General features: G+C 58.2%; 2 protein-coding genes across 10 annotated transcripts in view; both read left to right on the forward strand.

The window, feature by feature from the left end:
- On the forward strand, positions 1-22,134 carry C16H7orf57 (chromosome 16 C7orf57 homolog). Of its 5 annotated transcripts, none has more exons than XR_007922312.2 (9): positions 1-135; positions 763-864; positions 4,064-4,249; positions 6,739-6,847; positions 7,647-7,803; positions 10,038-10,135; positions 11,355-11,548; positions 16,940-17,117; positions 22,050-22,134. XR_007922312.2 is itself a non-coding variant. In XM_051853190.2 (8 exons), exons 2-8 carry the CDS (start codon positions 810-812, stop codon positions 16,990-16,992), a joined length of 852 nt encoding a protein of 283 aa, XP_051709150.2. In that variant the 5' UTR covers positions 1-135; positions 763-809; the 3' UTR covers positions 16,993-17,920. The 5 variants fall into 5 exon arrangements, 3 of the variants coding, with proteins under 3 accessions (XP_051709150.2, XP_051709151.2, XP_069915556.1); XR_007922313.2 differs by lacking the exon at positions 22,050-22,134 and adding an exon at positions 17,692-17,920; XM_051853190.2 differs by lacking the exon at positions 22,050-22,134 and having other exon boundaries at positions 16,940-17,920.
- Positions 20,726-26,084, forward strand: part of UPP1 (uridine phosphorylase 1) — a 16,525-nt gene continuing 11,166 nt past the window's right edge. The window contains exons 1-3 of one of the 5 annotated variants that reach the window (XM_051853182.2): positions 20,726-21,203; positions 22,050-22,132; positions 25,967-26,029. In XM_051853182.2, coding sequence (XP_051709142.2) covers positions 21,039-21,203; positions 22,050-22,132; positions 25,967-26,029 — 311 coding nt within the window. In that variant the 5' untranslated portion in view covers positions 20,726-21,038. Of the gene's footprint in view, positions 21,204-22,049; positions 22,133-23,575; positions 23,764-25,966; positions 26,030-26,084 lie in introns of those variants that run through there. The other 4 variants (XM_051853184.2, XM_051853183.2, XM_051853185.2 and 1 more) reach the window with 4 other exon arrangements.

Raw genomic sequence — 26,084 nt, forward strand, 5'->3', positions numbered from 1 at the left:
GCCCTGGCGACGCGGCGCTGTTGTGGTTCCGCGCCGCGCTGGGAATCTGGGGTTGGTCGCGACCAGCCCGCGGTGTCCAAACTCCAGCCGCCGCGCCGCGCACTGGCGGCGACCACCGAGACCCTGGGCTAGCGGGTGAGTCGGGCGGTCAGCGGGACGGGTGCGCACGGGACGGACCCAGGGCAGTGCCTCGGAGCAGGTCTAAGTCCCTCCGCCCTCGATTACCTTCTGTATACCCCGTGTATGCCTGCTGTGTACGCGGCGTGGACCAACCCCTGCTGCGTGCTTGTGCCCCCGCTGTGTCCCTGACTTGGACCGACCCCTGCTGTATACCCTGACATGGACCGACCTTTGCTGTGTCCCCGACGTGGACCAACCTCTGCTTGCTGTGTACAAGCTGTCATGTGCCCCCGCTGTGTCCCCGATGTGGACCAACCCCTGTTGCGTGCTTGTGCCTCCGCTGTGTCCCTGACGTGGACCGACCCCTGCTGTATACCTGGCATGGACCGACCCCTGCTGTGTCCCCGGCGTGGACCAACCCCTGTTGCGTGCTTGTGCCCCTGCTGTGTCCCTGACATGGACGTGCCCTGCTGTGTGCTCTGCATATCGGTGGCCTTGCTGGGCACCTGGAGTGGACAAGTTCCTGCTGTGTCCCCGGCGTGGTCTGTCCCTTCGTTCTCCCTGCATGGATGTGCCCCTGCTGGGTGCGGGCTGGAGGCAGCACACCAGACCGAGCAGGGCGTGTGGACTTTGCCTTGGCAGCTGCAGCTCCAGGCGGGCCAGGCCGGCTGCGCCCTGTGACCCGCACCATGAGGAACGCCAGCAAGGAGGTGCAGGGCCCGGGGCAGCGCTATGCCCCCTGCGGTGAGTGGGGCTGGGGTCGCTTCCCTTGTTCTCTGTAACCGTTGAATCCCGCCCAGCGCCCGCACCTGTTGCTGAGCGGTGACTTAGGAGCGTCCCAGGTGTTTGGTTGACTGCCTGGTTCTTGCTCCCAGGGTGGCTGGCAGCCAGGTTGAAAGCGCTGCCTGCCTGTGGCGGTTGGGGCCAGGAGGCTCCCAGCTTCTTAGCTAGCAGGGAGGGAGGACGCCTCTCGATGCTGCTCTCTGTGCCTTGCTTGAAGTTCCCTCCCGCAGCCCGTGGGGCGCTGGCTGGCGAGAGGTGGGGGCCTGGAGCCCCACCAGCTCAGAATTGAAAGCAGATGTGCCCCCACACACCAGCAGTGCCTCCAGCGGGTCTGACTGTCCCCACCACTGGTGGCACCATGGCAGTGCTGGGGCAGCAGAGCCGGCCAGTTCCCTTTCTCCCTCCCTGGGCTCTGGAGCCATAGGGAGTGGTCGTGTCTGGATGATACCAGTGGACACCAGCAAGGCCGGGCGCTGCTCTCCTCTAACCTCACGCTGGCCCTGTTTTGAGGACAAGGAAGTTGAGGCCTGTGGAGTTTGGCATCAGTGGCCCAGGGTCACACACGCAGCAGGTGGCCCTGCCGCCCATGCTGAGATGCCTGCCGGAGCCTGTGCCCTGTGGGCCTGTGGGATTGCCCGCCTCTGCCCGTGGCTCAGAGGCCAGAAGGGGGCTGGTGCCGCTCTCAGTGATAAATAAGAGCACGGGTCCCCAGCAGACCAGAGGCACCTGGTCGCACCTGTCACACAGGCACTCACCTGTAGCCCTCTGTGTGCTGTGCACATGGCGAGAGACAGCTAGCATTGGTGCTTGTGGCCTGGGCCCTGGCTCCCTGCCCTTCCCCTTTGCACACGGCTCTCGGTGACCCGCCAGAGTGCAGTCCGCCTGCCCAGAGCCTCCAGTAATGAGAAGAAGGTGGAAGAAACGCTATCCTCAGTGGACTAATTAGTGCACAGCACAGGAAAAACACGGCAAGGGGTGAATGCCTTCCCTCCGAGAGATCCCGAGATCAGAAGTGAAGGTGCGCAACTCTTCTTCTTAATTTTTAAGCTGACTCTTGTGCAGTTATTTAAACTTCTCCGTCTTTGTCCCTTTCAAAACCAGCTGGTGTCGGCTCAGCTGCTCTTCAGGTGGTTAGGTTTCCCACTTGAACATCGCTCATGTTTGTGAGGCGAACCTTGCGTTCTGGGTGCAGAGGGGATGCCTAAGCCGTTAGTGTCGGAGGAGTTACTCCTTGTTCGTGTCTTCCTGGGGAAGACGGACTCCGCGCGTTTTTCCTGCGGACTGATGGATCGCTCGGCGTTCTCCAGGGTGACTGCCGTATCTGTGTGAGGGCCTTTCGAAAGCTCCCAGTACAAGGCCAGCTTATCTTGGTGCAAAACATTTTGAAATCCATGCACAGGTTTTTCCCTGGCACGCATATTCCGGGAACTTTCTGAACTCCCCTCGTACATAGACAGACATGTAAGCAGCTGGCTCCCATGACTGTGGGGCCGCCACCGGGAGATCTGCAGCCGGCCGGCGGCTGGGCCTGCGGAAGAGCCGGCGCTGCAGCTCCGGCCAAGGCCGCCTGGAGGCAGAGTCCCTCGTCCCCGGGAGTCCTCAGCCTTTTCTCGGCCCTTCCTCTGACTGGGACGAGACCCACCACCTTAGGGAGGGTCGCCTGCTCTCCTGAAAGTCCACAGATTTAAATGCTATTCTCATTTGATTCACAGAAACAACTAGAATCATGCGTGGCCAAGCTCTGGGCACCACGGCCCCGCCAGCTTGTCACGTGCAGCTCGCCCCTGCACCCAAGTGAACAGGGCCATGGGCAAGATGCTGAAAGCCACAGGTTGTGACGGTGTGTCCTGATCCGTTCAGTGAAGGACTCCAAGCCACGCGTGCCACATGTGCCACGTGTGCCACGTGAACAGCGTTTTGTGTGTTTTGCTTGTTTCCCAGGCTTTCATCAGCCAGGGGATTCTTCTCCTGCGTTTGGGCGTTTGGTTGATGGGTTTCTGATGCAGAGTTGTGTACGCAGCTCAAGTTCAGATGCCCCCAGATCTCCCTGTGGGGCCGTAAAAAGCACGAACACAGCTCCAGGTCCCCGGGGTTCTGCCAGCTCCTGGCAGAAGCTCCCTGAGCTGGGACTCGGCGTCTCCAGGGAGACGCCTAGGTCCCTCAGATGCCCTCAGCTCCAGGCCTCGGGGCCCCTGGCTTTGCCAGGCCCAGCCCACCACAGCACAGCTTTCCGTCCATGGCCCCCGTCTGTGCTGGGCTGGTGGTGTGGTGGGGAGGACGGGCAGGGAGTGAGCTCCCCGTGGTCCTTCCCTGTGCTGCTGCAACCACACAGCTCACTCTCATGTTTCCTCTCCGTCTCTCCCCAGGGAGCCCGACCCCGGCACTCGGGGGCTGTCTGGCCTGAGCAGGTTTCCCCTCCCTGTCCCCGCCTCTCTGAAGCACCCTCTGGCCTCCGCTGCTGCTCACTGTCCAGTTTGGCCACAAATGCCCAAGCAGCTCAGGTGGGCAGGGCCTCAGCTGCTCCAGGAGGCAGGGGCGGTGGCTTCCGCACGGCGGTGCAGTGCCTGCCCTTCCTGCCCTTGTGAAACTGGTGAGCACGGTCCACCTGGCTGCCCCTTCCGAGAGAATCTACTTCAGGACGTTTCACACGGGGAATCCATGGGTTTATCTCGGGTACGAGAGGCTTCCGAGAGGCCCAGGAAAAGTGTGTGTTAGGCGGGGGCTACGCGTGGCCTTCAGAGTGGTTTTGCGCCAACATAAACTCATCTTTTATGTCTGTTTCTCATGAACTTGTTGCAGTCGCGTATCCTAAGTGGTTTGGGATGTCTCAGGATGGTACCCGTGTATTCCCAGTGCTACCAGATACACAGTTAGGTCTTTGTTCTGTGGAGGATTGAGACACAGATACAGGGCTGTGGGTGCCTGCTTGGGAAGCTAACCCTGGGGGAAGAGGCGGGCCCTCGCTTCGTGCTGTGGAGGAGATGGGGAGCAGGGGACAGGTGCTTCCCTCCCGCTGGCACTGGGTGCACCCTGCAGTAGAGGCTGGCGGCAGGGCTCCCAGGAGGGCAGCTCCTTCCCTGCTCCGTGGCCTGTGCTGCCCTGGCCCTGTCACTGCGGTCCTCCCTGACACAGTGCCCCTGCCCCGCCCCCTCCCGTGCAGACTGGTACTACCACCTGCCTGCCAAGCGCTCCGAGAAGCCTGTGGACGCCCCTCCTGCGTCCCAGATCCCAGGGCTCAGCGACCTGGGAGACTCTCCCGGCAGCAGCCTGCCCGGGGCTCGGAGGTACTGGATCAAGGAGACCGACTCGGAGTACGTGAAGCTGGCCAAGCAGGGCGGCAGGCCCGGTAGGTGGGGCGGGGCGCCTGTTCTGTAAAACCTCCTGGTTTCGTGCCGGACCCCTGGACTTTGCCGAGGTGGGAGGTGTGTGGCCTGCTCGGGTGAGCGGACTGTGCAGGCACTTCCTGCCAGCGACTCGCTCCCCTGGGGGCGGTGGGGGGTGCCTGCTTTCTTTGCGCCTTAAAGTCCTTGTCTGGGGGGAGGGGAACTCAGCTCCTGATCCTTCCTGTTTACTCTCATATCCCCTTGTGCATTGTGTTTAAATAATGAAGATCATTGACGTTGATGAAGACCCACACCTTTTTCTTTTTTTTTTTTATCATCCCTTTGTTTTTTTTTTTTTTTTAATAGTAATTTTTTTAAAACTTTTATTTAATGCATATAAATTTCCAAAGTACGGACCCACACCTTTTGTAAAGAACTTATTAAAAAAATATGTATTTATTTATTTGAAAGTCAGAGTTACAGAGAGAAGGAGACGCAGAGAGAGAGAGGGAGAGAGGGAGAGAGAGAGAGAGAGATCTTCCCATCCACTGGTTCACTCCCCAGTTGGCCATAACAGCTAGAGCTGCACCGATCTGAAGCCAGGAGCCAGGGGCTTCCTCCAGGTCTCCCACACAGGTGCAGGGGCCCAAGGACTTGGACCATCTTCCACTGCTTTCCCAGGCCACAGCAGAGAGCTGGATTGGAAGTGGAGCAGCCGGGACTCGAACCGGTGCCCATATGGGATGCAGGCACTGCAGGTGGTGGCTTTACCCGCTAAACCACAGCACTGGCCCAAACCCACACTTTTAAAAACAGATTTATTTATTTATCTGAAAGGCAGCGAGAGAGAGATATTTTACAGCTGCCAACCAAGCCTGTAAAGGAGCTGGGCCAGGCTGGAACCAGGAGCCCCATGTGGTCTGCCACGTGGGTGGCATGGGCCCAAGCACTTGAGCCATCATCTGCTGTCTCCCAGGACAGCAGGAAGCTGGAGCAGGGGCTGGGACCAGGCGTCTGTCCCAGGCGGCAGCTCCACCCGCTGCGCCGCGATGCCCGCCCTGATGATTGGCTTTTATGCACGGCTGAGTTAAGGAATGCTGTTTGTGCCAAAAACCAGGGCGCACGGAGTTCCACAGGAACCACGGGCAGAGACTGAGGGACCTCACCTCAGACGCCTCGCTCTTGGGGGTGAGTGACACAGATGGAAGCTGTTTGTCCGCTTTTCCCCTCCGGCTACCATTACCCCAGTGGAGAAGGCCACGGGGAATGGGAAGCAAAACAGCCGCACCTCTAGTGTCCTTGATATTAAAAAGCTCAGACCAGGGCCAGGGCCAGCACTGTGGCTCAGCGGGCTGAGCTGCTCCACGTCCCATCTGGCTCCCTGCCAATGTGCCTGGGAGAGCCGCGGAGGACGGCCCAAGTGCCTGGGTCCCTGCGTCCACCTGGGAGCCCCAGATGGAGTTCCGGGCTGCTGCCTGCGGCCTGGCCCAGCTCCAGTCATTTTGGACATTTGGGGCGGGCGTCATCCAGTGGATGAAAGAAGTCTTTCTTCTTGTGTCTTCCTCTGTGTCACTCTGACTTTTAAGTAAATAAAATAAATCGTTTTTTAAAAAAAGAAAGAAGCCTGGACCAGACCATTTGCTTGGCGGCCCGGGGGTCCTGCCTGCACAGCCACTGTTGGGGGGCAGGGCGAGGGGGTGAGGCAGCTGCAGGTCTCTCAATGGATCCTAGGTGGAGGCCTGGAAGAATAAGTCCGGAATGCGTAGCAACAAGAGGGTTTTACGAAGCCAGGAACGGAAACGGGAGCATCCCTTCGGATGGCCGCCGATGCGGACATCAGGACGCTGCCTGCCGCTGCCCTGCGGATCCTCGTCCGTTTGCTGTCCGCACTGGCAGGCAGGCAGGGGCGCCCTCCCCGCTCCCTGCTTTGGCCAGCAGAGGAGGGAGGGGCAGAGCTTGAGAGCAGTGGGTGGGAGCTCCACCAGAGATGGCTGTCAGGGACAGTGGCCAGGGACAGCGTCACAGCAGCAGAGAGGGACAGGCTGCCCGTCCCGGGCTCTGAGAAGGACCTAGAGGGGGACAGGCCGCCTGTCCCGGGCTCTGAGAAGGACCTAGAGGGGGACAGGCCGCCTGTCCCGGGCTCTGAGAAGGACCTAGAGGGGGACAGCCCGCCTGTCCCAGGCTCTGAGAAGGACCTAGCGGGGACAGGCCACCTGTCCCGGGCTCTGAGAAGGACCTAGAGGGGGACAGGCAGCCCGTCCCGGGCTCTGAGAAGGACCTAGAGGGGGACAGGCAGCCTGTCCTGGGCTCTGAGAAGGACCTAGAGGGGACAGCCCGCCTGTCCCGGGCTCTGAGAAGGAGCTGGAGGGAGCTGAGGATGGGGGAGCAGCGCAGAGTGCAGGGCTGCCCCGCCCCCGCCCCCGCCACACAGGGACCGGGTGGGGTGGTCTGTGAGTGCGGTGGGGCTGGGGGAGCCCGGCCGCCCCCTCACAGTCCTGTCTCTTCGTTTGAGATCTGCTGAAACACTTCGCCGCTGTGTCCTCCACGGGCTCGCCCATGGCCTACTCCCTGCCCGACTGGTACATCCACCACAGCAAGCCGCCCACGGCCCTGCAGCGCGCGTGAGTGTCCCCAGCCTGCCCTCTCTCCTTTATCGTTGGAGAAGGGAGCGGCCCCATCCCCACGTGACAGCCCGGGTGCCTGTGGCACTGCGGCTCCAGGCACAGCAGGAACACAGGAGACCCTAACTCCGCCCGGCTGCCCACAGGGTGGGAAACATCCACAACCCCCGGTGTGGGGCAAGCGCCTGCACCCTCCAGGCCGCCCCTCTGGGCCCTTCCTGTCCCTTTGCCTGGACGCTAGAGGCCTCATGGCCGTGGCCGTGGCTGCAGGCACTGCTCAGTCCCAGCAACGCTTTTGTCTTTGGGGTTCTGGTTCTCTCCGGTTTGAGAAGCTAAAACCCCCCATGCTGTACCGACACCGCTCAGCTCTGACCTCCTCAGCCTCGTCCCATGAATTCATGAATTTGGAATAAGGCAGAGCAGGGAGCCGTGGGGTCGGGGGGTGGGGGGGACAGTGGGTGGCCCTCCTGTTCCTGCAGGTGCAGATCCCACCCCCACCCCCCGCAGGAAACAGAAGGGGTTTTATGACTTTGAAGGGCCAGTATGTAGGAGTGTTCTGATCCTTTCAGGGCACAAAGGGAAGAAACAATTCTCTCCTCATTGATGTGTCCTATAAATGCCCCCCCCACTCCACCTCCTGGTGACTCTGGGGGGTCCTGGAGGAGGGTGGGGCTGTCTGCTCTGCAGGGGCTGGGAGGTCCCCCTGTCTTCTCAGAGGCAGACTGGTGCTTATGCAAGAGGGACGGGGGGCACAGGGAGGTGGAGGCAGCACCAGTCCCCTGACCCCGTGCCCCTGCAGGGTCCCCGTCGTCTCCATGCCCGACTACATGGTTTACGAAGAATTTCACCCAGACCAGTCCAACGGCAGCTATGCATCCAGGAGGGGGCCCTTCGACTTCGACGTGAAAACCGTCTGGCAGAGAGAGGCGGAGGAGCTTGAAAAGACCAACAAAAAGGTGACAGAGGCCTCCTGTAGACGGATGTGGGTCTCCACCCCCTGCCCCTTGGAGGGGCGTGCCTGGCAGCTGCTGGTCACAATGTCCTTGTCTCCCTGGCACACGCTGGTGGGTGGAGCCGCCAAGGACCAAGCTGCTGCCATTCTGTTGTCTGTTTTTGTGAATGTTGATGTCATAGGTAACACTGTTTCCTACTAACTGATTTTTGTTTTATTATTTTTAAAATGTTTGTTTATTTATTTGAGAAGCAGAGACAGAGAGAACTACCATCTGCTGGCTTGCCGTGCAAATGCCTGCCATAACCAGGGCTGGGCCAGGCCAAAGCCAAGAGTCCAGAACTCCATCCAGGCCTCCCGCGTGGGTGGCAGGGACCCAGCTGCTTGAGCCGTCACAGCTGCCTCCCAGGGTGGGCACCAGCAGGCAGCTGGAATCTGGGCGGAGCTGAGTTTGGGGGTGGGATGCCAGCGGGTACAGCAGCACCTCAGCCGCTAGGCCAAACGCCCTTCCCAGAGAACCCCCGGTGCTTCTGTGGGGGGAGTTGGCATAGCACTTTTTTTTTTTTTTAGATTTATTTATTTATTTGAAAGCTGAGTTTCAGAGAGGCAGAGGCAGAGAGAGAGAGAGAGGTCTTCCATTCGCTGGTTCACTCCCCAAATGACCACAGTGGCCGGAGCTGTGCCAATCTGATGGCAGGAGCCAGGAGCTTCTTCTGGGTCTCCCACATGGGTGCAGGGGCCCAAGCACTTGGGCCATCTTCCGCTGCTTTCCCAGGTGCATTTGCAGGAACTGGATGGTAAGTGGAGCAGCCAGGACTCGAACCAGCACCCATATGGGAGGCCGGCCCTGCAGGTGGTGGCTTTACCACCTCCATCCAGGTTTCCCAGGTGGATAGCAGGAGCCCAAGCACTTGGGCCATCTTCCGCTGCTTTTCCCAGGCCATTAGCAGAGAACTGGATCAAAAGTGGAGCAGCCAGGACACGAACCGGCACTCATAGTGGATGCTGGCACTGCAGGTGGCTGTTTTACCCGCTGTGCCACAGCACTGGCCCTGGATTGTCCAAACGCTGCTGTAGCTTTTAACGTGGTTTTCCTCATTTCAACGCACAAATCCCAGTGTTCCAAGAACCAAGACCAGAGGGCAGTGCCCAGGCCTTTGCGGTGCCCGTGGCAGCCTGGCTGTGGTTCCTCAATAGGGGCTAAGAAGATGGGGAGCACCTCCCATCAGACATCTCAACAACCCTGCCCAGGGGCTGCTCTTAACTTTCCCTGCTCCTGAAATGCAACCCCCACCCAAGCAGGCTCCACACCCCTTCTTACCTCCTATTGAGGAACCACGCCCACCCCCAGGCCCTGTGTCCCCCATCCAGGCATGAGAAGAAGCCCCTCTGTGTCTTTCCGTGGATATGAGCAGCATGCTTGGCCCCCGGCCCTCACCGGGCATCTATGCAGCCCTGCCGGGAGCTGGCGGGGTGGTGGGGGCTGCTCCTCCACCCCGCCCGACCCTGGAGGAGGCCCATGTTCCCCTGGGAACCTCCACCTTTCCCTCCAGCTCCGTGGGTCTTGTGCGCTGTCTCTCGTTGTTCTGTCTTCCGCTTGCAGACAGTAAAGCTCGCTTGCCGCAGAGCCCTGCCCCGTGAGCTTCGGCAAACGCCTGCTGTGGGCAAGCCCTGGAGGTGCGCAGCGGGGCCCTCTCCCGGCCTTCCCAGGCCCGTGTGCCGTCTGCCCCTTCCCTGCTGCCAGCCCCGCAGGCACTGATGCAGTCTGTGGTTTCTGCCTTTCCCAGCCCCCACGTCGGGGGGCCTCACGTGGCCCTCGGGGTCTGGCTCCTGCCGCCCGCCTAGCATCTTGAATGCGCAAGCCGGCCGAGCTGGCGGCAGGTGTCGGCACCTCGTCACGCTGTGTTGCTGAGCGATGGGTTCGATGGTTTCTGCAGTCCTCTGTCGAGAGGCACCGGGGTTGCTCCAGGTCCTGTTCGTTCATTTCTAAGGCCGCTGGGAGCCTTGGCTGCAGGCCTCTGTGGGAACAGGACTTCGGGACCGGTCAGTTCTGTTCCTCCTCCTGAGCTGGTGGCCTTGTTGCTTGAGTGCAGAGGACACTGACTCGTACACAGTGTGTGGGGGCCGGGCTCCATGCGGGACCATACCGCGTCCTGACCGCTGACACTGGACGCCCCGCCCCACATCTGCCTCCTGTGCGTCTGTGTCCAACGCCGGGTGTTGTGCTTCCTCACACAGGTGAAGCTGCCGGCCATTCACTCCAAGAATCCCAGCAAAGTGGGGACACCACTTGGCCCCAAAGACCCTGCAGGAAGCAGACTGTCCTTCCCTCCCATGTAAGTGCCCGAGCTCTGTGGACACTGGTGGGGGGTGGTGACCAGCCACCATGACAGCAGCTACTGCCTGCCGCCCCGGCACAGGGCATGGTCGCCTGCCCTGCTCGCCTGTGTTCTGGTCCCTTCCCCACCTCCCTCTCCCTCCATGTCACCTCTGAGGGTGGGGCTGGTTGTCCCTGCGCTCTGTGGACACTGGCTGGGGGGAGGGGCGCCATGACAGCAGCTACTGCCTGCCGCCCCGGCACAGGGCATGGTGGCCTGCTCTGCTCGCCTGAGTTCTGGTCCGTTCCCCACCTCCCTCTCCCTCCATGTCACCTCTGAGGGTGGGGCCAGTTGTCCCTGTGCTCTGTGTGAGCACACCGGCCCTGGGGCTGGGCAGCAGGCACGTTAGACATTTGTGACCTCGCTGCGGCGGGGGGTGGGGGTGGGGGAGTGAGTCCCCGCAGCCTCCGTGCTTCTTTCCTTTCCCGGAATCCAGTTTGCTGCCAGGATGAATGTCACGAACCGCCTAGCTCTGCAAACTGTCATTTAACCTTTCAGCGTGATAAATGCCGTGAGGGCGCCGAGCTCAGGCCGGGTGGGGTGGGGCAGGGGGAGGCTGGTGGACCACTGGGAGCAGACTCAGGAGCACAGTGACTGACGGGTAGGAAACTTGAGCGTCGGCAGGCGCAGGCCCTGCACCGGGTACCTGCCTGCCTCGAAAGCTCGGGCCGTGTCCCTGGGGTAGAATCTGAGCAGGGGCAGCTGGTGACCAAACACCAAGCCAGGAGCGGCAGAGACGGAGCGGTGCCAGATGTCTTCAGTAAGGACAGGAGAGAACTAGGCCCGGAGCCATGTGGTTCTGCACACAGAGTCCAGAGGCCCATCCCTGCCTGCTCTAGTGCCCACGGCAGGAGGCTTCCCGGGGACTGATTAGAAGTGTCAGGACAGACTGGCCGTCACTAAAGTAGGTTGGAAACTGGCTTTTGCCCCGTCCAAGGTTTGCTTTGGAATACACTTCCTTTTGCCAAAAAAAAAAAAAAAAAAAAAAAAAAAAAAGAGAGGAAAAGAGGGAGGGAGCGGGAGGGAGGAGGGGCGGGAGGGAGATGGAGACGAGAGTGAGGGTGCTCTGTGATGTTATCAGGGATGGGACGCCCATCTCACGGGCATCAGTCTGTTTCTGGTTCATGTCACATTGACCTTTGTACTCAAGTTTAACATTACTTTTTCTCTTTTTGAGGCCTGGCCAGAAAGCCAGTTCACCCACAAACTTCTCCAAACTTATTAGCAACGGTTATAAGGATGAGTGGTTGCAGCAGCAGCGAGCTGAGCCGGACAAGAGGACAGCAAAGGCGTCCCCGGAGGAGCCCCAAGGGCCCGAGGACGCTGGGCCACCCCAGGAGCCAGAGGCCCCCACAGGCTCTGAGAGTGAAGGTGAGGAGCACCCCAAAGCTGTGCCTCCCAGGCCGTGGCCGCGGGGGCGGGGAGCAGCCCACTGTGTAGCTCAGGAGGGATCCGACTGTGAAAAACCCATCATCTGAAAACCCCGTGAAGCCCACAGAGGCCTGCAGGTCACAGGTGCACACACGGGTCACCTACGTGCGGCTGTCTCTGTTCATTCGGATGCGTGAAGTCATGGCTTCTGCAGCCTTGCATTTTCTCGTCTGTCAAAAAATTGGATTCTCTGAACAAACAATAACCCAAATAGTATGAGCCTGGGACTCCCGATCCAGGCATGTCCGACCTCTGGACGAGGCGCGGTCCCCTCCGAGGCGCCCACGGTCACCCTCAGGAAACCGGAAATGAGTCCGCGACTTGCAGTCATGAAACGCGGAGTAACTTCCGCTGTAGCCAGGACGTGTGAGCCACGTCTGACTCACTGATGTCAGTCACGGGGAAAAACCAGTGTTGCTTCTCGGGGCACGTCTGTCCTACCAGAGGGGAGGACCCTGGTCACGTTCCACAGCTCTGCCCACTACAGTAGTGACTGTGCCTCTGGGCAACCTTTTTATTTTTTTAAAGATTTATTTATTATTTATTTGAAAGGCAGAGTTACAGAGGGAGAGACCCTCCATCCACTGATTCATTCCCCAAACGACTGCAACGGTCAGGGCTGGGCCAGGCCAAAGACAGGAGCCTGCAACTCCATCAGGGGCACCCATGTGGGTGCAGGGGCCCAAGCACTTGGGTCATCTTCTACTGCTTTCCCAGGTGCATTAGCAGGGAGCTGGATTGGAAGTGGAGCAGCCAGGACATAAACCAGGGCCCATATGGGATGCCTGTGTCGTAGGAAATGGCTTAACCTGTAATGCCACAGCACTGGCCTTGGGACAGCCGTTACTCAAGGCAGGAAGCAGGCATGTTCTGTCCCCCTGGGCGTCGAAGTGCTGGCGTGGGCTTTGGTAAGCACCTCTCTGCTTGCCTGTCCACCACAGCCCTGCGCTGCACTCGCTGAGCAAGGTCTGTGACCGTCAGGCCCCCTCTCTCCATCCGCTGGAGGAGCCAGGGCACAACTTCACGCTCAGTGCCGTTAGGAAATGCCAGCGTGCTTGCTGACTGACTGTGCCCTAGCAGGTACAGCCACTGCCTGCGATACTGGCATCCCATGTGGGCACCAGTTCGAGTCCCGGCTGTTCCACTTCCAATCCAGCTCCTTGCTGATGGTCCAGGAAGCAGCAGAGGACGGCTCAGGTGTGTGGGCATCCCGTGTCATCGTGCCAGTTTGAGTTCCAGCTGCTCCGCACTTCCAGTCCAGCTCCCTGCTGGTGCACCTGGGAAGGCAGCAGGTGATACCTCAGATGACTGAGGCACCTGCCACCCACATGGGACACCAGGCTTAGTTCCTGGCTCCTGGGTTGGATTCCAGCCCAGCTCAGGCCGTTGCAGGGGTTTAGAGAGTGAACATGCGTATGGGAGCTCTCTCTCTCTCTCTCTGTGTCTCTCTGTATCTTCAATAACCTAGTAAAGTTTTTTAAAGTTCATGGAAAACAGAATTGAAAGGTATTTGTTTTGGTACCAAAAAATGTTGAAATCCATGTTTAATTTTTTTTAAAGATTTATTTTATTTATTTGAAACGTAGAGTTATGAGAGAAAGGAGAGACACAGAGCTTCCATCTGCTGGTTCACTCCTTAAATGGCCACAACGACTGGGGCTGGGCCAGGCTAAAGCCAGGAGCCAGGAGCCTCCTCTGGGTCTCCCACGTGGGTGGCAGGAGCCCAAGAACTTGAGCCATCTGCTACTTTCCCAGGCCCATTAGCAAGGAGCTGGATAGGAAGTGGAGCAGCTGGGACTCGAACCAGTGCCCATATGGGATGCTGACGTCACAGGTGGCAGCTTTACCCGCCAGCCACAGCGCCGGCCTCCCGTGGAGTCCACGCATGCATTGTGGAGGGATTACATCAGGCTCAGGGAACTACGCGGCATCTCACGTACTTAGCCTTTTTGTGTGGTGAGAATATTTCAGGTCTCCTCCTGCAGTCGTTCTGAAGTGCTCAGGACAGGGTTGTTAACTGTGGCTGTGCTGCTGTGCACTCGCGGCCCCGGTGTGGCTGAACTTGGTACCCACTGACCCACAAGTGCCTGTCCCCCCGCCCCGGGCAGTCACCGTTCCCCTCTCAGCTTCTATGCGGTGAATGTAGGAGCAAGGTCGTGCTGTGTGTCTTTCTGAGTCTGGATAGCATAGTGTCTGCTCGCTCCTGTATGTTGTAGCAAATGGCAGAATGTTCTTTTTTATAAAAAGATTTATTTATTTATTTCAAAGGTGGAGTTGCAGAGGCAAAGGCAAAGGCAGAGAGAGAGAGAGAGAGAGGTCATTCGGTCTTCCATCCGCACCCTTATGGGATGGTGTTGCCACAGGCAGAGGATTAACCCACTGTGCCACAGCGCTGGCCCCAGAATATCCTTCTTTTTTTTTATTTTTTATTTTTTGACAGGCAGAGTGGACAGTGAGAGAGAGACAGAGAGAAAGGTCTTCCTTTGCCGTTGGTTCACCCTCCAATGGCCGCCGTGGATGGTGTGCTGCGGCCGGCGCACCGTGCTGATCCGATGGCAGGAGCCAGGTGCTTCTCCTGGTCTCCCATGGGGTGCAGGGCCCAAGCACTTGGCCCATCCTCCACTGCACTCCCTGGCCACAGCAGAGAGCTGGCCTGGAAGAGGGGCAACCGGGACAGAATCCGGCGCCCCGACCGGGACTAGAACCTGGTGTGCCGGTGCCGCAGGTGGAGGATTAGCCTAGTGAGCTGCAGCGCTGGCCAAGAATGTCCTTCTTTTAAAGACCTAACTGTAGGGGGTGGTGCAGTGGTATAGTGGGTGAAGCCACTGCCTGCAGTGCCGGCATCTCATACGGGCACTGGTTCAAGTCCAGGATGCTCCACTTCCAATCCAGCTCTCTGCTGTGGCCTGGGAAAGCAGTGGAAGATGGCCCAAGCCCGTGGGCCCCTGCACCCTCGTGGGAGACCCGGAAGAAGCTCCTGGCTTTGAATTGGTGCAGCTCTGGCCATTGTGGCCATTTGGGGAGTGAACCAGCAGATGGAAGACCTCTCTTTCTCTGCCTCTGCCCCTCTGTAACACTACCTTTCAAGTAAATAAATAAATTTTTTTTTTGAAGGACTGACTCGTAGGCCATTGTGTGAATACCCGTTTCTTGATCCATTCATCCACTGGTGGACAGTGAGGTTGGGTCCATGTCTCGTCCAGCGTGAATGATGCTCCAGTGCCATGGGGTGCAGGCGTCCCTGAGACATGCCGATTTCATGTCCTGCAGGCTGACCCCCAGGAGCGCGGCTGCTGGGTCACATGGCTGTCGTCCACGATGGCTGCGCTAATTCCTGTTCCCACCAACAGTGTGTAGGGGGTCCCCGTTCTCTGCATCCTCCCCTGCACTTGTTCTCGTCTGTCTCTGTCAGTCATTCTGACAGGCGGGATTCTGAGTTGCATTTCTCACGTACCTCCAGAAATGCCCTTCCACGCTCCTGGCCCATGTGTGTGCTTACTCACTCCCGAGGTGTCTGAGTTCCTTATGTATTTGGGTAGGAACCCCTCATCAGATGTCTGGTTTCCAGAATGTCTTGTGTGCTGCGGACTGTCTTCAGCTCGCTGTGCAGAGCCTTTCTGTTTCATGGAGACCCACTCATTCATTTTAGCTCTTGTTGTCCACGTTTTGGTGTCACCATCCCTGCCAGTGTTGAGGAGCCCCCCCCGACCTGCCCCGGGTCTCTGCAGGTGCACGGCTGAGACTCTCGCTAAGTCTGTCGCCCACTCCAGTGAGTTTTCTGTGCGGTTACATTCTTCTGTGTGTGCATGTCCATTTCCTCAACCCCTCTCTCGAAGCCGCTGCCCCTTCCCCGCCGCCTGCAGGTGCACAGCTCTGAGTTTATTTCTGGGCTCTCTCCTGCGCTGCTGACCTGCGTTTCCATTTTTAGGCCCAGGCTGTTTTGAAGACGCCAGCCTTGTGACGTGTTTTGAAATCAGATAGTGTGGTGCCTTCAACTTTGCTCTTTTCTAAGAGATTTCCTTAGTTATTTGCCGTCTTTTGTGGTTCCCTGTGAATCTGCGGATTTTTTTTTTTTGCTTCTATTAAAAATGTCATTGGAATTTTGGTAAGGATTGCATTGAGTCTGTAGACTTTTGAATCGTATGGGATTTTAATAATTATTCCATTCGTGCCTTCAGTTTCTTTTATTATGTTTTTTTTTTAATTTAATTTAATTTTTTAATTTTTATTTATTTATTTATTTTTGACAGGCAGAGTGGACAGTGAGAGAGAGAGAGAGAGAGAAAGGTCTTCCTTTGCCGTTGGTTCACCCTCCAATGGCCACCGCTGCCGGCGTGCTGCGGCCGGCGCACGGCGCTGATCCGATGGCAGGAGCCAGGTGCTTCTCCTGGTCTCCCATGCAGGTGCAGGGCCCAAGCACTTGGGCCATCCTCCACTGCACTCCCTGGCCACAGCAGAGAGCTGGCCTGGAAGAGGGGCAACTGGGACAGAATCCGGTACCCCGACCGGGACTAGAATCCGGTGTGCTGGCGCCACAAGGCAGAGGATCAGCCTAGTGAGCCGCGGCGCCGGCCTTTTATTATGTTTTATAGTTTTCTATGTACAAATCTTTTACCTCTTTGGTTAAATTTGCTCTTAATATTTTTTGTTTTTGCTTTTTAATTATGTTGAGGGTAGGGTTGTTTCCAGACAGTTCATTACAAGTGCATAGTATGCCACTGGTTTTTGTATATTGACGTCGTATCCCACACTGTTAGCTCTAACAGTGTCTGGGTGGGATTTGTAGCACTTTCTACATATGAAATCATGTTGTCACCAGATAATTTCACTTCTTACTTTCCAAACTGCATCATTTTTCTTTCTTTTCTCGCCTAATTGCCTCTGGCTGGGACCACGTGCAGTAGAAGTGGTCTTTTCCTTGATAGTAAAAGCTTTCAGTTTCTCACCCGTGTGTGCGATGCCAGCCACGCGCTTGGCACAGGCGGGCTTCCCTGTGGTGAGGCACCTTCCCTCTATTCCTCACTCAGCGAGTTTTCATCACGGAAGGATGTTCAACTTTGTCCAGTGCTTTCTCTGCATGTGTGACATGATCAAATCCACCCTGTTAATGTGGGGGCGTCACATGTACGGCCGCCGTCCTCGCCCCCAGCTTGATCCTGGTGGACGATCCTTTCAGTGAGACACTGAGTTCAGCTCTTGCGTGGACTTCAGGAACAATCCGTACGAACAGGCACAGAAATACGCTGTTTTCTTATTTAAAGTCAGTACGTAAGCTTTTTAATTTACGAAAATGTCCTCTTTCGCTATTCATTTGTTTGCTTTGCTGTGCAGGCCCAGGAGCAGCCCCGACTCCATCAACTCCTGCGGAGCTCAAACAGCCCTGACGCGGTGTGTGTTCAGGGTAACGCTGGCGGCTGTCCAGGACTCGGCTGTGCTACAGCTGCCCGTCAGGCTCCCGCTCTGTGCTAGTGACGTGGATTCACACGGAACAATCTGTCCTGCAGCAGACGTGAGACCACGTGCCTTAGATGGTCCAAGTGCTGGGTTATATTTCTTGTGTCTCTCTGGGATGTTAAATACTTGGCCCATAAACACAACCAGGCCCCCTGGAGCCCTCGTCTTGCTGGCCTGGTGATGTCCCAGGGGCTGGGGACCAGCGCTTGCTCTTTGTCATCAGCCTACCCCGCCCCCTGTGCACATCACTGTTGGGTGACTTTCCTGTTAGACTCTCACCAACAGGAAACTCACAGGACCAGCTGTGAGTCTCTTCTGTGCTTTGGTCTTGTAATATTTGTAGAAATAATTTTCATGTTACAAAAAAATTCCAGAATATGGTGATATAGTTTATATTAAGAAAAATATTTTATTTATGCCTTAAAGTTTTAAACATCGAGTAGAAAACATTTATATCTATGAGTATAAAAGTTTAATTTTAATATTTAATGGGATACGCTGAACACAAACTTTTATATAATCAGACTGAATTCTTAGAAATTTTGCTGCTTTTACTAAGTAACAAGCGTTGACATGTAGCTTCCTATTCTGTACATCTAATTCATTAATAAAATAGTAATTTTCGGCAGGAAGGTCTTCAGGAAGCCAGTAAGGCCACAGATATCTTAGCTTCGTTGCCAGAGTAAACTGATCACGTGCTCGCTCACCTGGAATGCGCGGCTCCCAGGCAGCGGTTTAGATGAGCTGCCCGGCTGGTCGTGTAGGTCTGTGCTGTCTGACCACCCTGACCGCACAGCGGGAGAAGGCGTGCACTAGCACGGCCACAAGTGTCAATAAAATACTGGACCATTAGAGAAAGAAGCGTGCCCTCGTCCTTCCTCCTCTTCACTCCCACGCACACGCCCTGCAAGGAAAGGCCACGGGGAGCAGAGGTCTATGCAGAACCTTCAGCTCCTTTTCAAGATGACTATACCAGCAGAAACAGAGAGGCTGAAATACGCAGTGAGGACCTGTGACCACACACTAGAGTAGCCAGGGTCTGAACCGCCAGCCCCCCACCCCCACCCCAGCTCAGTTTCCTGCTTGGTGAAATACGGCAAACATACCACACAGACATCCAGCTGTCCTAAAGGCACTGACTGATTTCCAGAAACTGAAAATACGGCAAGACCATACTGAATTGTCAGCAGACATCATCAGAGAACCTTAAAACAGCCTGGCTTGTATGGGTGCGTATGCACATGTAGGAACACACACACACACACACACACACGGCCCTCTGTGTGTTCTGTGTTTCTGGGCCGGCGCCCCACCACCGTTGTCCCCAGAGCCTCGATGAGCTCCGTGCAGAGCGCGGGGGCAGGTGTCCTGCCTTCTCCAAGATAACACTGGCCTGGGGCCAAGGCCTGTGAGCCCAGAGCAGGGGTGGGGGGGGAGCAGAGCACCCGGCCCTGATGGAGGCGGCAGGTCAGGGCGTCAGGGCGAGGAGCAGCCCTGCGGCTGGGAGGAGCGCCCTGCAGCCCACATTAGAAGGCCCCTATAGTGAAATTAACCAAACATTTAGGGGAGAAATGATGCAAATTGTCTAGACTCATCCAGAGATGAATTCCTAACTTCTTCATGAGGCCTGACGCCAAACCAGAGAAATACGGGACAAAGGAGAAAATGTTTTTCTAAAGAACAGCGTCTGCAAAACGTCTCCAGCTAGCAGCGTGCACCACCCTGAGAGGCTGTACAGGGTGGGGCGGGAGTGGGGCACCACAGCATAGTGTGTCAGGCCACCACCTGCAGTGCCAGCATCCCACGTGGGCGCCAGTTCGAGACCTGGCTCTCTGCTATGGCCTGGGAAAGCAGCAGAAGATGGCCCGAGTCCTAGGGCCCCTGCACCCACCTGGGAAGACCCAGAAGAAGCTCCTGGATCCTGGTTTTGGATCGGCCCAGCTCCAGCCACTGCAACCATTTGGGGAGTGAACCAGCGGATGGAAGACCTCTCTCTTTCTGCCTCTCGTTCTCTCTGTGTAACTCTGCCTTTCAAACAAATACATCTTTAAAGGGCAAGGACACCTTCTCCTGCATTGTTCTGTCCCAGCTGATACGGTAAAAGAAACTCATGGGCAAGTCCGCGTTGTGTTGCCAAGGGACGTCATCTGAGGCAGGATCGTTATACAGAAGAGAGTGCTCTTCAGCTCCCAGCTGTGGAGGTTTGCTGCGGGCTCTGGGAGGGAGATGGTGTCACCGCGGCAGGTGCAGGTGCAGGTGCAGGGGAGGCTGTGTGCTGAGAAAGAGGCAGCTGACTGCTCTCCAAGGAGGCGTTCTTGGGAGAACTACCTCCCCAGAGACCCGCCTTAGTCCCTGTGAGGGCAGCAGCTCCCTCCCACGGGTCCCAGCACACCAACACAGCACCCTGGGGGCGGAGCTTCCTGCACAACCTCTGGGGGACTCCAACCACATCCAAACCACAGCACAGCTCCACAGGACGCAAGCCAGAACTGAGCCTCCTGGTTCTGGAATGAGGGCTCACAGCGACATGCGCAAATCGGGTCCAAGGAAAGAGCCTGAATGCAATCCCTATCACAATGCTACTTTGTTTTTTCAGATTTAGGCAAGTTTTTTTTTTCTCCCTATAATTTATATGGAAAAGCACAAGCCATAGACGGCAGAAACAATATTAGCAACGAAGATTCACGTAGGAAACTGACTACACAGTAGTCCAGTTAGGAGTCACAGCAGTCGGAGAGTGCAGTGCAGAGAGAGGAGGGGCGACCCAGGCGCAGAACGGAACGCCAGCACAGGCCCCACAGCCGTGCTCAACCAACTGCGGACAGCGACGAGAAACACTGGAGAAAAGGCTGCAGGAGCAGGCGGACGTCCACAGATGAAAAGCAAAATGCAACCTTCCCGCCACCGTCCCATCGAGAAGCCGGCCATGAACTCAAAGGCACAACAGAACCATTAAAGCCGGGGGGAGAGAGGCCAGGGCGAGATTCTCCAGATCCAGGACTGGACAACACGTTCTCAGCCTGGACAAGGAAATAGTGCTCCTTACGTGGGAAAATAGATAAACTGACCTCATTAAACAAAACAAAACAGCTGCTGCTCTGTGAAAGCGGTATGAAGGGAGTACAAAGATCCAGAGAAAACACTTGCAAGAGGGAGCAAACTGTTGAAATCTGTACTTAGTACAGAGCTGATCTTCTGTATACAAAGATAATTAAAAATGAATCTTAATGAAGAATGGGATGGGAGAGGGAGTAGGAGATGGGATAGTTTGCGGGTTGGAGGGAGGTTATGGGGGAAGAACCACTATAATCCAAAAGTTGTACTTTTGAAGTTTCTATTTATTAAATAACAGTTTTTTATATATTAAAAAAAACACAAGTGACATATCCAACAAAGACCTTGTACCCAGACCATGCAAAGAACTTTCAAACCTCTGCAAGCCGTAGGGCCTGTGTGCATTTGTCCCTAAGCATTTGGCCTGCTGGACAGGCCATCTCCCAGACACCCCGCCCAGGGGGTCCCAGAGAGGACAAGGCAGTCCCAGGCACCCACCCTGCCTCCAGTGTATAACTCAGGCGCGTTTCCTTCCTGTAACCACGGAGATGCTGCCCAGCCACGCCCTCTCCCTCCAAGGTCACCAGGGCAGCCCGAGTCACTTGGGCGCCCTCTAGCTCCTCCAGGGCAGGGCAGGCCCTGGTTGCGGAAGGCGCCCCAGCAAGCTGGCCTCGGCCGGGGAGGGTGCGGGCCTGGCAGCACCCAGCAGGGCGGCGGGTGCAGCCCTGGCCAGCACTTGGCTCTCCGCCCCATTCTGCCGCTGGCAGGGCGGGTGCCGGCTGTGGCCGGCCGCGCTCTTTCAAACCATTCCTGCGTCAGCCGGGAGGGGACCCGGCTCCAGGGACGGAAGAGTGAGGCCACGGCGACAGAGGCCGAGGTCCCGGGGCCTGACTGCTGCCGTTGAAAGCCGTGAGCTGGGCGAATGCCAAGGGCTCTGGGGTCACTCTCGGCCAGCGGCGAGCCTGAGCACTCCCAGGTGCCGCCCGGCTTCGCCATGCTCCCTGCCCCCAGCCCGCCTCGCACCTGCCAGGAGCCCGCGGCCGTGAGGCCATTGGCTGCCGGGTCTCTCTCCGCTTGCAGGCTTCAGGTGGCTCTCGGCGGCCGGGACAGCTTTGCTTTGCGCCCTGCCTCTTCTGCGCGGCTTCCCCTGGCAAGCCAGTCTGGGTGCTTGGTGATTTCCCGATTTACCTGCAGCCTAGCGGGAACGAGACTGGCTCCGAAATCCCCCGGACGGATGGCTTGTGCCCGCCCCAAGGGCGGCAAAGAGGGGACCTGCGGGGCCGCGGGGCGGGACGGCGCTGGAGAGCGCGCGTAAGGCCCCGCGCAGCCCGGCCCCGAGCGCAGGGGCGCTCCCCGTGCCTGGGCGAGCCCTGGGACTCCGGTCTCTCCCTAAGCTGCCGGGGTCGGGAGGGTCCCGGAAGTACCGAGAAGCTGGGGCCGGAGAATCGGAGGGGACCCTCAGGCGACCAGGGCCCGTCCTTTTCATACCCCCCCCCCCACCCGCGCCCGGCCTCTCCGCTGCGAGCCCGCGGGACGCGGTGGGCGAGGAGGCTGCACCTGCTGAGTTGAGTGAGTGACCGGCGGCTGCCGGTTCCCTGCCACGACCCAACATTACCGTGGGCAGCGGCACCCCGGGGTGGAGCCAAGGAGCCGAGGAAAGCCGGGGCTGGCAGGGGCGAGGCGCGGCCGGCGCTGACCCCGGGCGGGGATCGGGGCGCGGGCGGCGGGGCGGGGCGGGGCGTGCAGACTCGCTCGTTCGCGGTTCCCGCCTCCAGGCGGCCCAGCGCCGCGGCCCGCGAGCCTGCGAGAGCTGCCCCCTCCCGCGCCCCTGGAGCGAGGTCTTTGTCGCTGGCGCTGCGGGGCCGGGAGGGCGCGGCTGTGGAGAGGGCGGGACGCGCCGCGAGGGTGCACCTTTCCGGGTTCCGCCCTGCAGGATGCTCGCCGGCTCCGGCCTGAAGAACGCTCCGGTGGACCTGCGGGCCAGGTGACCCAGCCCGCCGGGCGCGCGTGGACGAGGTGCGTGGAGAAGCGGTGCGCGCGGCTGGGGGGTGAGGGGACCGGATGTGCGGGGTGGCATGGGCGTGCCTAGGGATACGGGCGCGCGGGAGACGCGCTCCCTCGGGCCCACCCACCGCGAGCCTCTCACGCGTCTCGGCCACTGGCGGCGCGCGGGGGCGCGGGTGAGGCGGCGGCGCAGCGCGGGGCCCGGTGCACCGAACGCGCGCGGGTGCTTCCTTCTCCCAGCCCGGAGGGCGAGGAGCCCGGGAGCCGCGCCGGGGGCGGGGTGCGTGTCTCGGAGTGGAGCTAAGCCGACGCCGCCAGCTTGGGGGCGGGCACAGCTCGTGGGTCGAGCCGCGAAAGCTGTGGTCGGCAGGCGCGTTGCAGTTCGCGCGGGTCCCGACCGTCGCCGTGGGGTCGAGGCGCCGAGTGGCCGCTGCGCGCGGGTCGTGTGCGCCCTCGCGGGCCTCTCCCTCGCTGCTCAGGATCCGAGGTCACGGGGGCCTGTCCCGCAGCTCCGGCGCGGACTCGCAGCCGCCCTCGAGTCCCGGGAAGCTCGGGTCCGGAGCGGGAAGCCGAGGGCACTTCCCGGCCTCCCGGGACCTGCCCCTGGTTTCTGCCCCGCCCGGCCTCTGCTGGCCTCGCTCCCGCCGCTCTCGTGCTGTGACCGCGGCTTTTGAACTGGAGACCTCCGTGGTTGGACGAGGTGCCAGCATCTGGGCTTCGCAGCCCCGCTGAGCCTCGGCGGGGCTGCCCCTGCGTGTGGTGGGCACTACTCCCTCTCCCCTCCCGCGAGGCCAGGTCGTGTCCTTACTTCAGCTCAGGCTCACCGGGCACAGATGGTTTTCTTGGTTCTAGTACTTTCAGCATGGGTGGGTAGAGGTCAACGCTGAACCCCTACTCTCCCTCCAGCATTAATGCCCTCAGCTATATTTCCGAGTAACCTGCCCATCTGATTTTAGTCTAATGGATTAAAATGAAAAAAAAAAAAAAAAGAGAAACCCCGAAACTGAAGCCAGATCTGTTTAATGAGTTGGACCTGGCACCAGGGAGGGGAGTGGGAGCCCAAGACCCAGGCCCGGGTTTTCCGGGGCAGAGCCTGGGGCTTGTGGAGTGGAAAAGTGAGGGGTGGCTGGAAGGGGAGACCATGTCTGGGAGAATCCTGGCACCGAGTTGGACGAGACGCTCCCCAGGGTCAGCCGCCCATGGTCTCACGTGAAGAATTTCCACATGGACGAGGCAGAGAGAAAAGCAGGGTGTACTTAAGTCAGAAACCTGCAGAAGCAGCCTGGAAGGGGGTTCCAAGAGAGGCAGACCTGAGAAGCCGGTGGAAGTGTTTTTTTTTTTTAGCACAATTTTGGGGGAAAACTATCAACTAATATTCAGTTAGAAGGCGGGACAGAAACCCATCAAAAGGCTGGATTTGCAATCTTGTTTTCCTTGTCTAGCTTGCTCACCATAAAACAAAAGAGGGTGGGGACTAAACTGGGAACTCAGTAGGGTGGAATCCCCACTTCCTTGCTATTCTCATGATAAAACTGGAAGCTCCAGGAGTCGGGTAGGCACTTGTGTCTTGCTAAAGGCAACTTTTGGAGAGAAGCTTGCTGTGGGATTCAGCCCTTCGATTTGCTGAGGATAACTTGGGAGAAGTAAGTAACCATTTGTACCCTCTTAGGGGGCCTCTCCTCTTTTCCACCTGTCTGTCTCCCCACAAGCTCAGGCACCAGGTCAGGCCTTGGCACAGCAGGTTCAGCCACTCCCTGGGACGCCTGCTTCCCACACTGGGTGCCTGGTTTGAGTCCCAGCCACTCTTGTTCCAGCCCAGCTTCCTCCTAATGTGTGTCCTGGGAGGCAGCAGGAGATGTCTCAAGTACCCAGGCCTCTGGCACTCAGACGACACCACGCCGGGGTTCTGGGCTCTGGCTTCAGCCCAGCATGCGGGGAGTGAACCTGCAGTTGGGAGATGTTTCTATCACTCTCCTTCCAAGTAAATGAAGATAAATAAAAGTCAGCATAAAAAACTCTGTGCTGTGGAGCTGGCTGGGGCTTGAGAGAAGGGAGCAGCTCTTATCTCTTATCTCCTGGGACAAAGGGCACTGCTGGGAGGGCCCTCCATCTCCACTGCCCGGTGCTGCTGTCTAATCAGATAGGGCCTGCAGACCGGTGCTCTGGTGTCAAGAGTCTGCCTTACGCTTGGTTTTCTCTTGCTGTTTGTGGTAGTCTTCATCCTGGGCTTAATTGTTGATTCCTGGTTTGCCCTTGACCCCTAATTCCCTGTTTTCCCACGGCCAGCTTCCTCTTCTGCCTCATGCCTACTTTGTCATTGGCCCCACAGGGGCCCCGGTACTGCAACCTTACTGTGGATGGAACATCCATCAGCCTAGTGCCTGGGCTCCTCTCCCGTTGGTGCAGCTGGACGCCCACGCCTGGGCTCCTCTCCCGCTGGTGCAGCTGGACGCCCACGCCTGGGCTCCTCTCCCGCTGGTGCAGCTGGACGCCCACCTGGCCTGAGGCTGTCACCCCCCCCCCGCGCCTGTCCTGATCCTGGGGCTCACCCTCCCTGTCTGCAAATCCAGCTGAGCTTTTCCTCCATCCTCTTGGGTCCACTTCTTGGGGGGCCTGCAAATTAGACTGACAAAAGACAGCTGAGCGAGACAAAAGGCACATTTTTATTCCTGTAGGTATGCAGAGGTTCACAGGGCCCAGGCAGAGGGGCACTGAGAAAACCAATGGCCTCTGAGCTAGATAGTCTTATGCCACCAGGGACGGGGCCTCTGCGTCTGCCCACTCTGAGTGGCTGGTCTCCCTCCTCGGGAGCGCTTCCTTCCCACCTGTCTGCCTCCCAGCTTCCACGTCTCCCTACGTCTCCCCGTCTCCTGGCCCGTCTTTCCACTGCTGTTCCTGTCCAGGGGACGGGATCCCAGGCGGATCCCACTAAGGGGCCGTCGGCAGCCATTGCAGCTTCCCCGGTGCGGGCAGGGTTCCCACTCACTGTGCACCTTCACTGCTGGAGGAAATCCACCTCGGCGCTGCCTGCACCGTTATTTGCCCCCCCCCCCCCCCACACACACACATTGGGTAACTTCTGGCCTGGGTAACTTTTGTGCCTGAGTACCCCTGGGCTCCTTACTCCACGCACATCGAGGGTCCTTAGTGCTGGTCTCTCTGGTGTGGAAGCCCCCGATGCTGCTTCTAAAAGCTCTCAGGCGAGCACCAGCATTCACCCTGCAGTTGAAATCATGGCCGTCACTCTTGGCGGGGCAGAGTGGAGAAGGAAAACCCAGCAGCCGCCTCCTGGAGCAGCCAGGGCTGCTGGGGCTGAGTGTGTACGCCGCTCAGCCAAGCAGCGAACAGGAAGTAGACGGTTGCCCTGGGGTCAGGGCTTGCAAAATGCAGTAGGAAATAAAGTATCCTTGTTACAAAGTAGCTTCCGAAAGTTTGCCGGAAGGAAGATTATAAAAGGTATGCATGGTTTTAGATTTTTTTGTACCAAGATAAATTTATCTTAAAATTTTTTTAAAATTTATTTTCATTTTATTTGAAACGGAGAGAGGGAGAGAGAGAAGCGGGTAGTCAGATCTTCCATTTGCTGGTTCACTCTCAGAGTGCCTCTGACAGCCGGGTCTGGGCCAGACCTACAGCAGGAGTCCAGACCCGATCCAGGTCTCCCACACGGTGGTCAGGACCCAAGAGGTCCTCGCTCACAGGCACATGCACACACACTGATGCCCTTGCGTCACTTGCACGATGGTAGGTGTGTGGATGGAGACTCCCGTGGCACTGACGTCCCCCAGCAGGGCTCGGCTTGGCTCCCGTGCTCAGGGCCCCACTGTGTGTTCTGCTCTCCCCTAGGTCCTGCAGTCAGGAGAGGATGGCAGCTACAGGAGCTGAGGCCAAGGAACCGCAACGTCACAAGTAAGGCTGCTGCCCGGCCGGGCGCATCAAGTTTATCCTGGCTGCTTTGTGCGGC

The sequence above is a fragment of the Oryctolagus cuniculus genome, chromosome 16, assembly GCF_964237555.1.
Source record: "Oryctolagus cuniculus chromosome 16, mOryCun1.1, whole genome shotgun sequence".
Taxonomy (NCBI): domain Eukaryota; kingdom Metazoa; phylum Chordata; class Mammalia; order Lagomorpha; family Leporidae; genus Oryctolagus; species Oryctolagus cuniculus.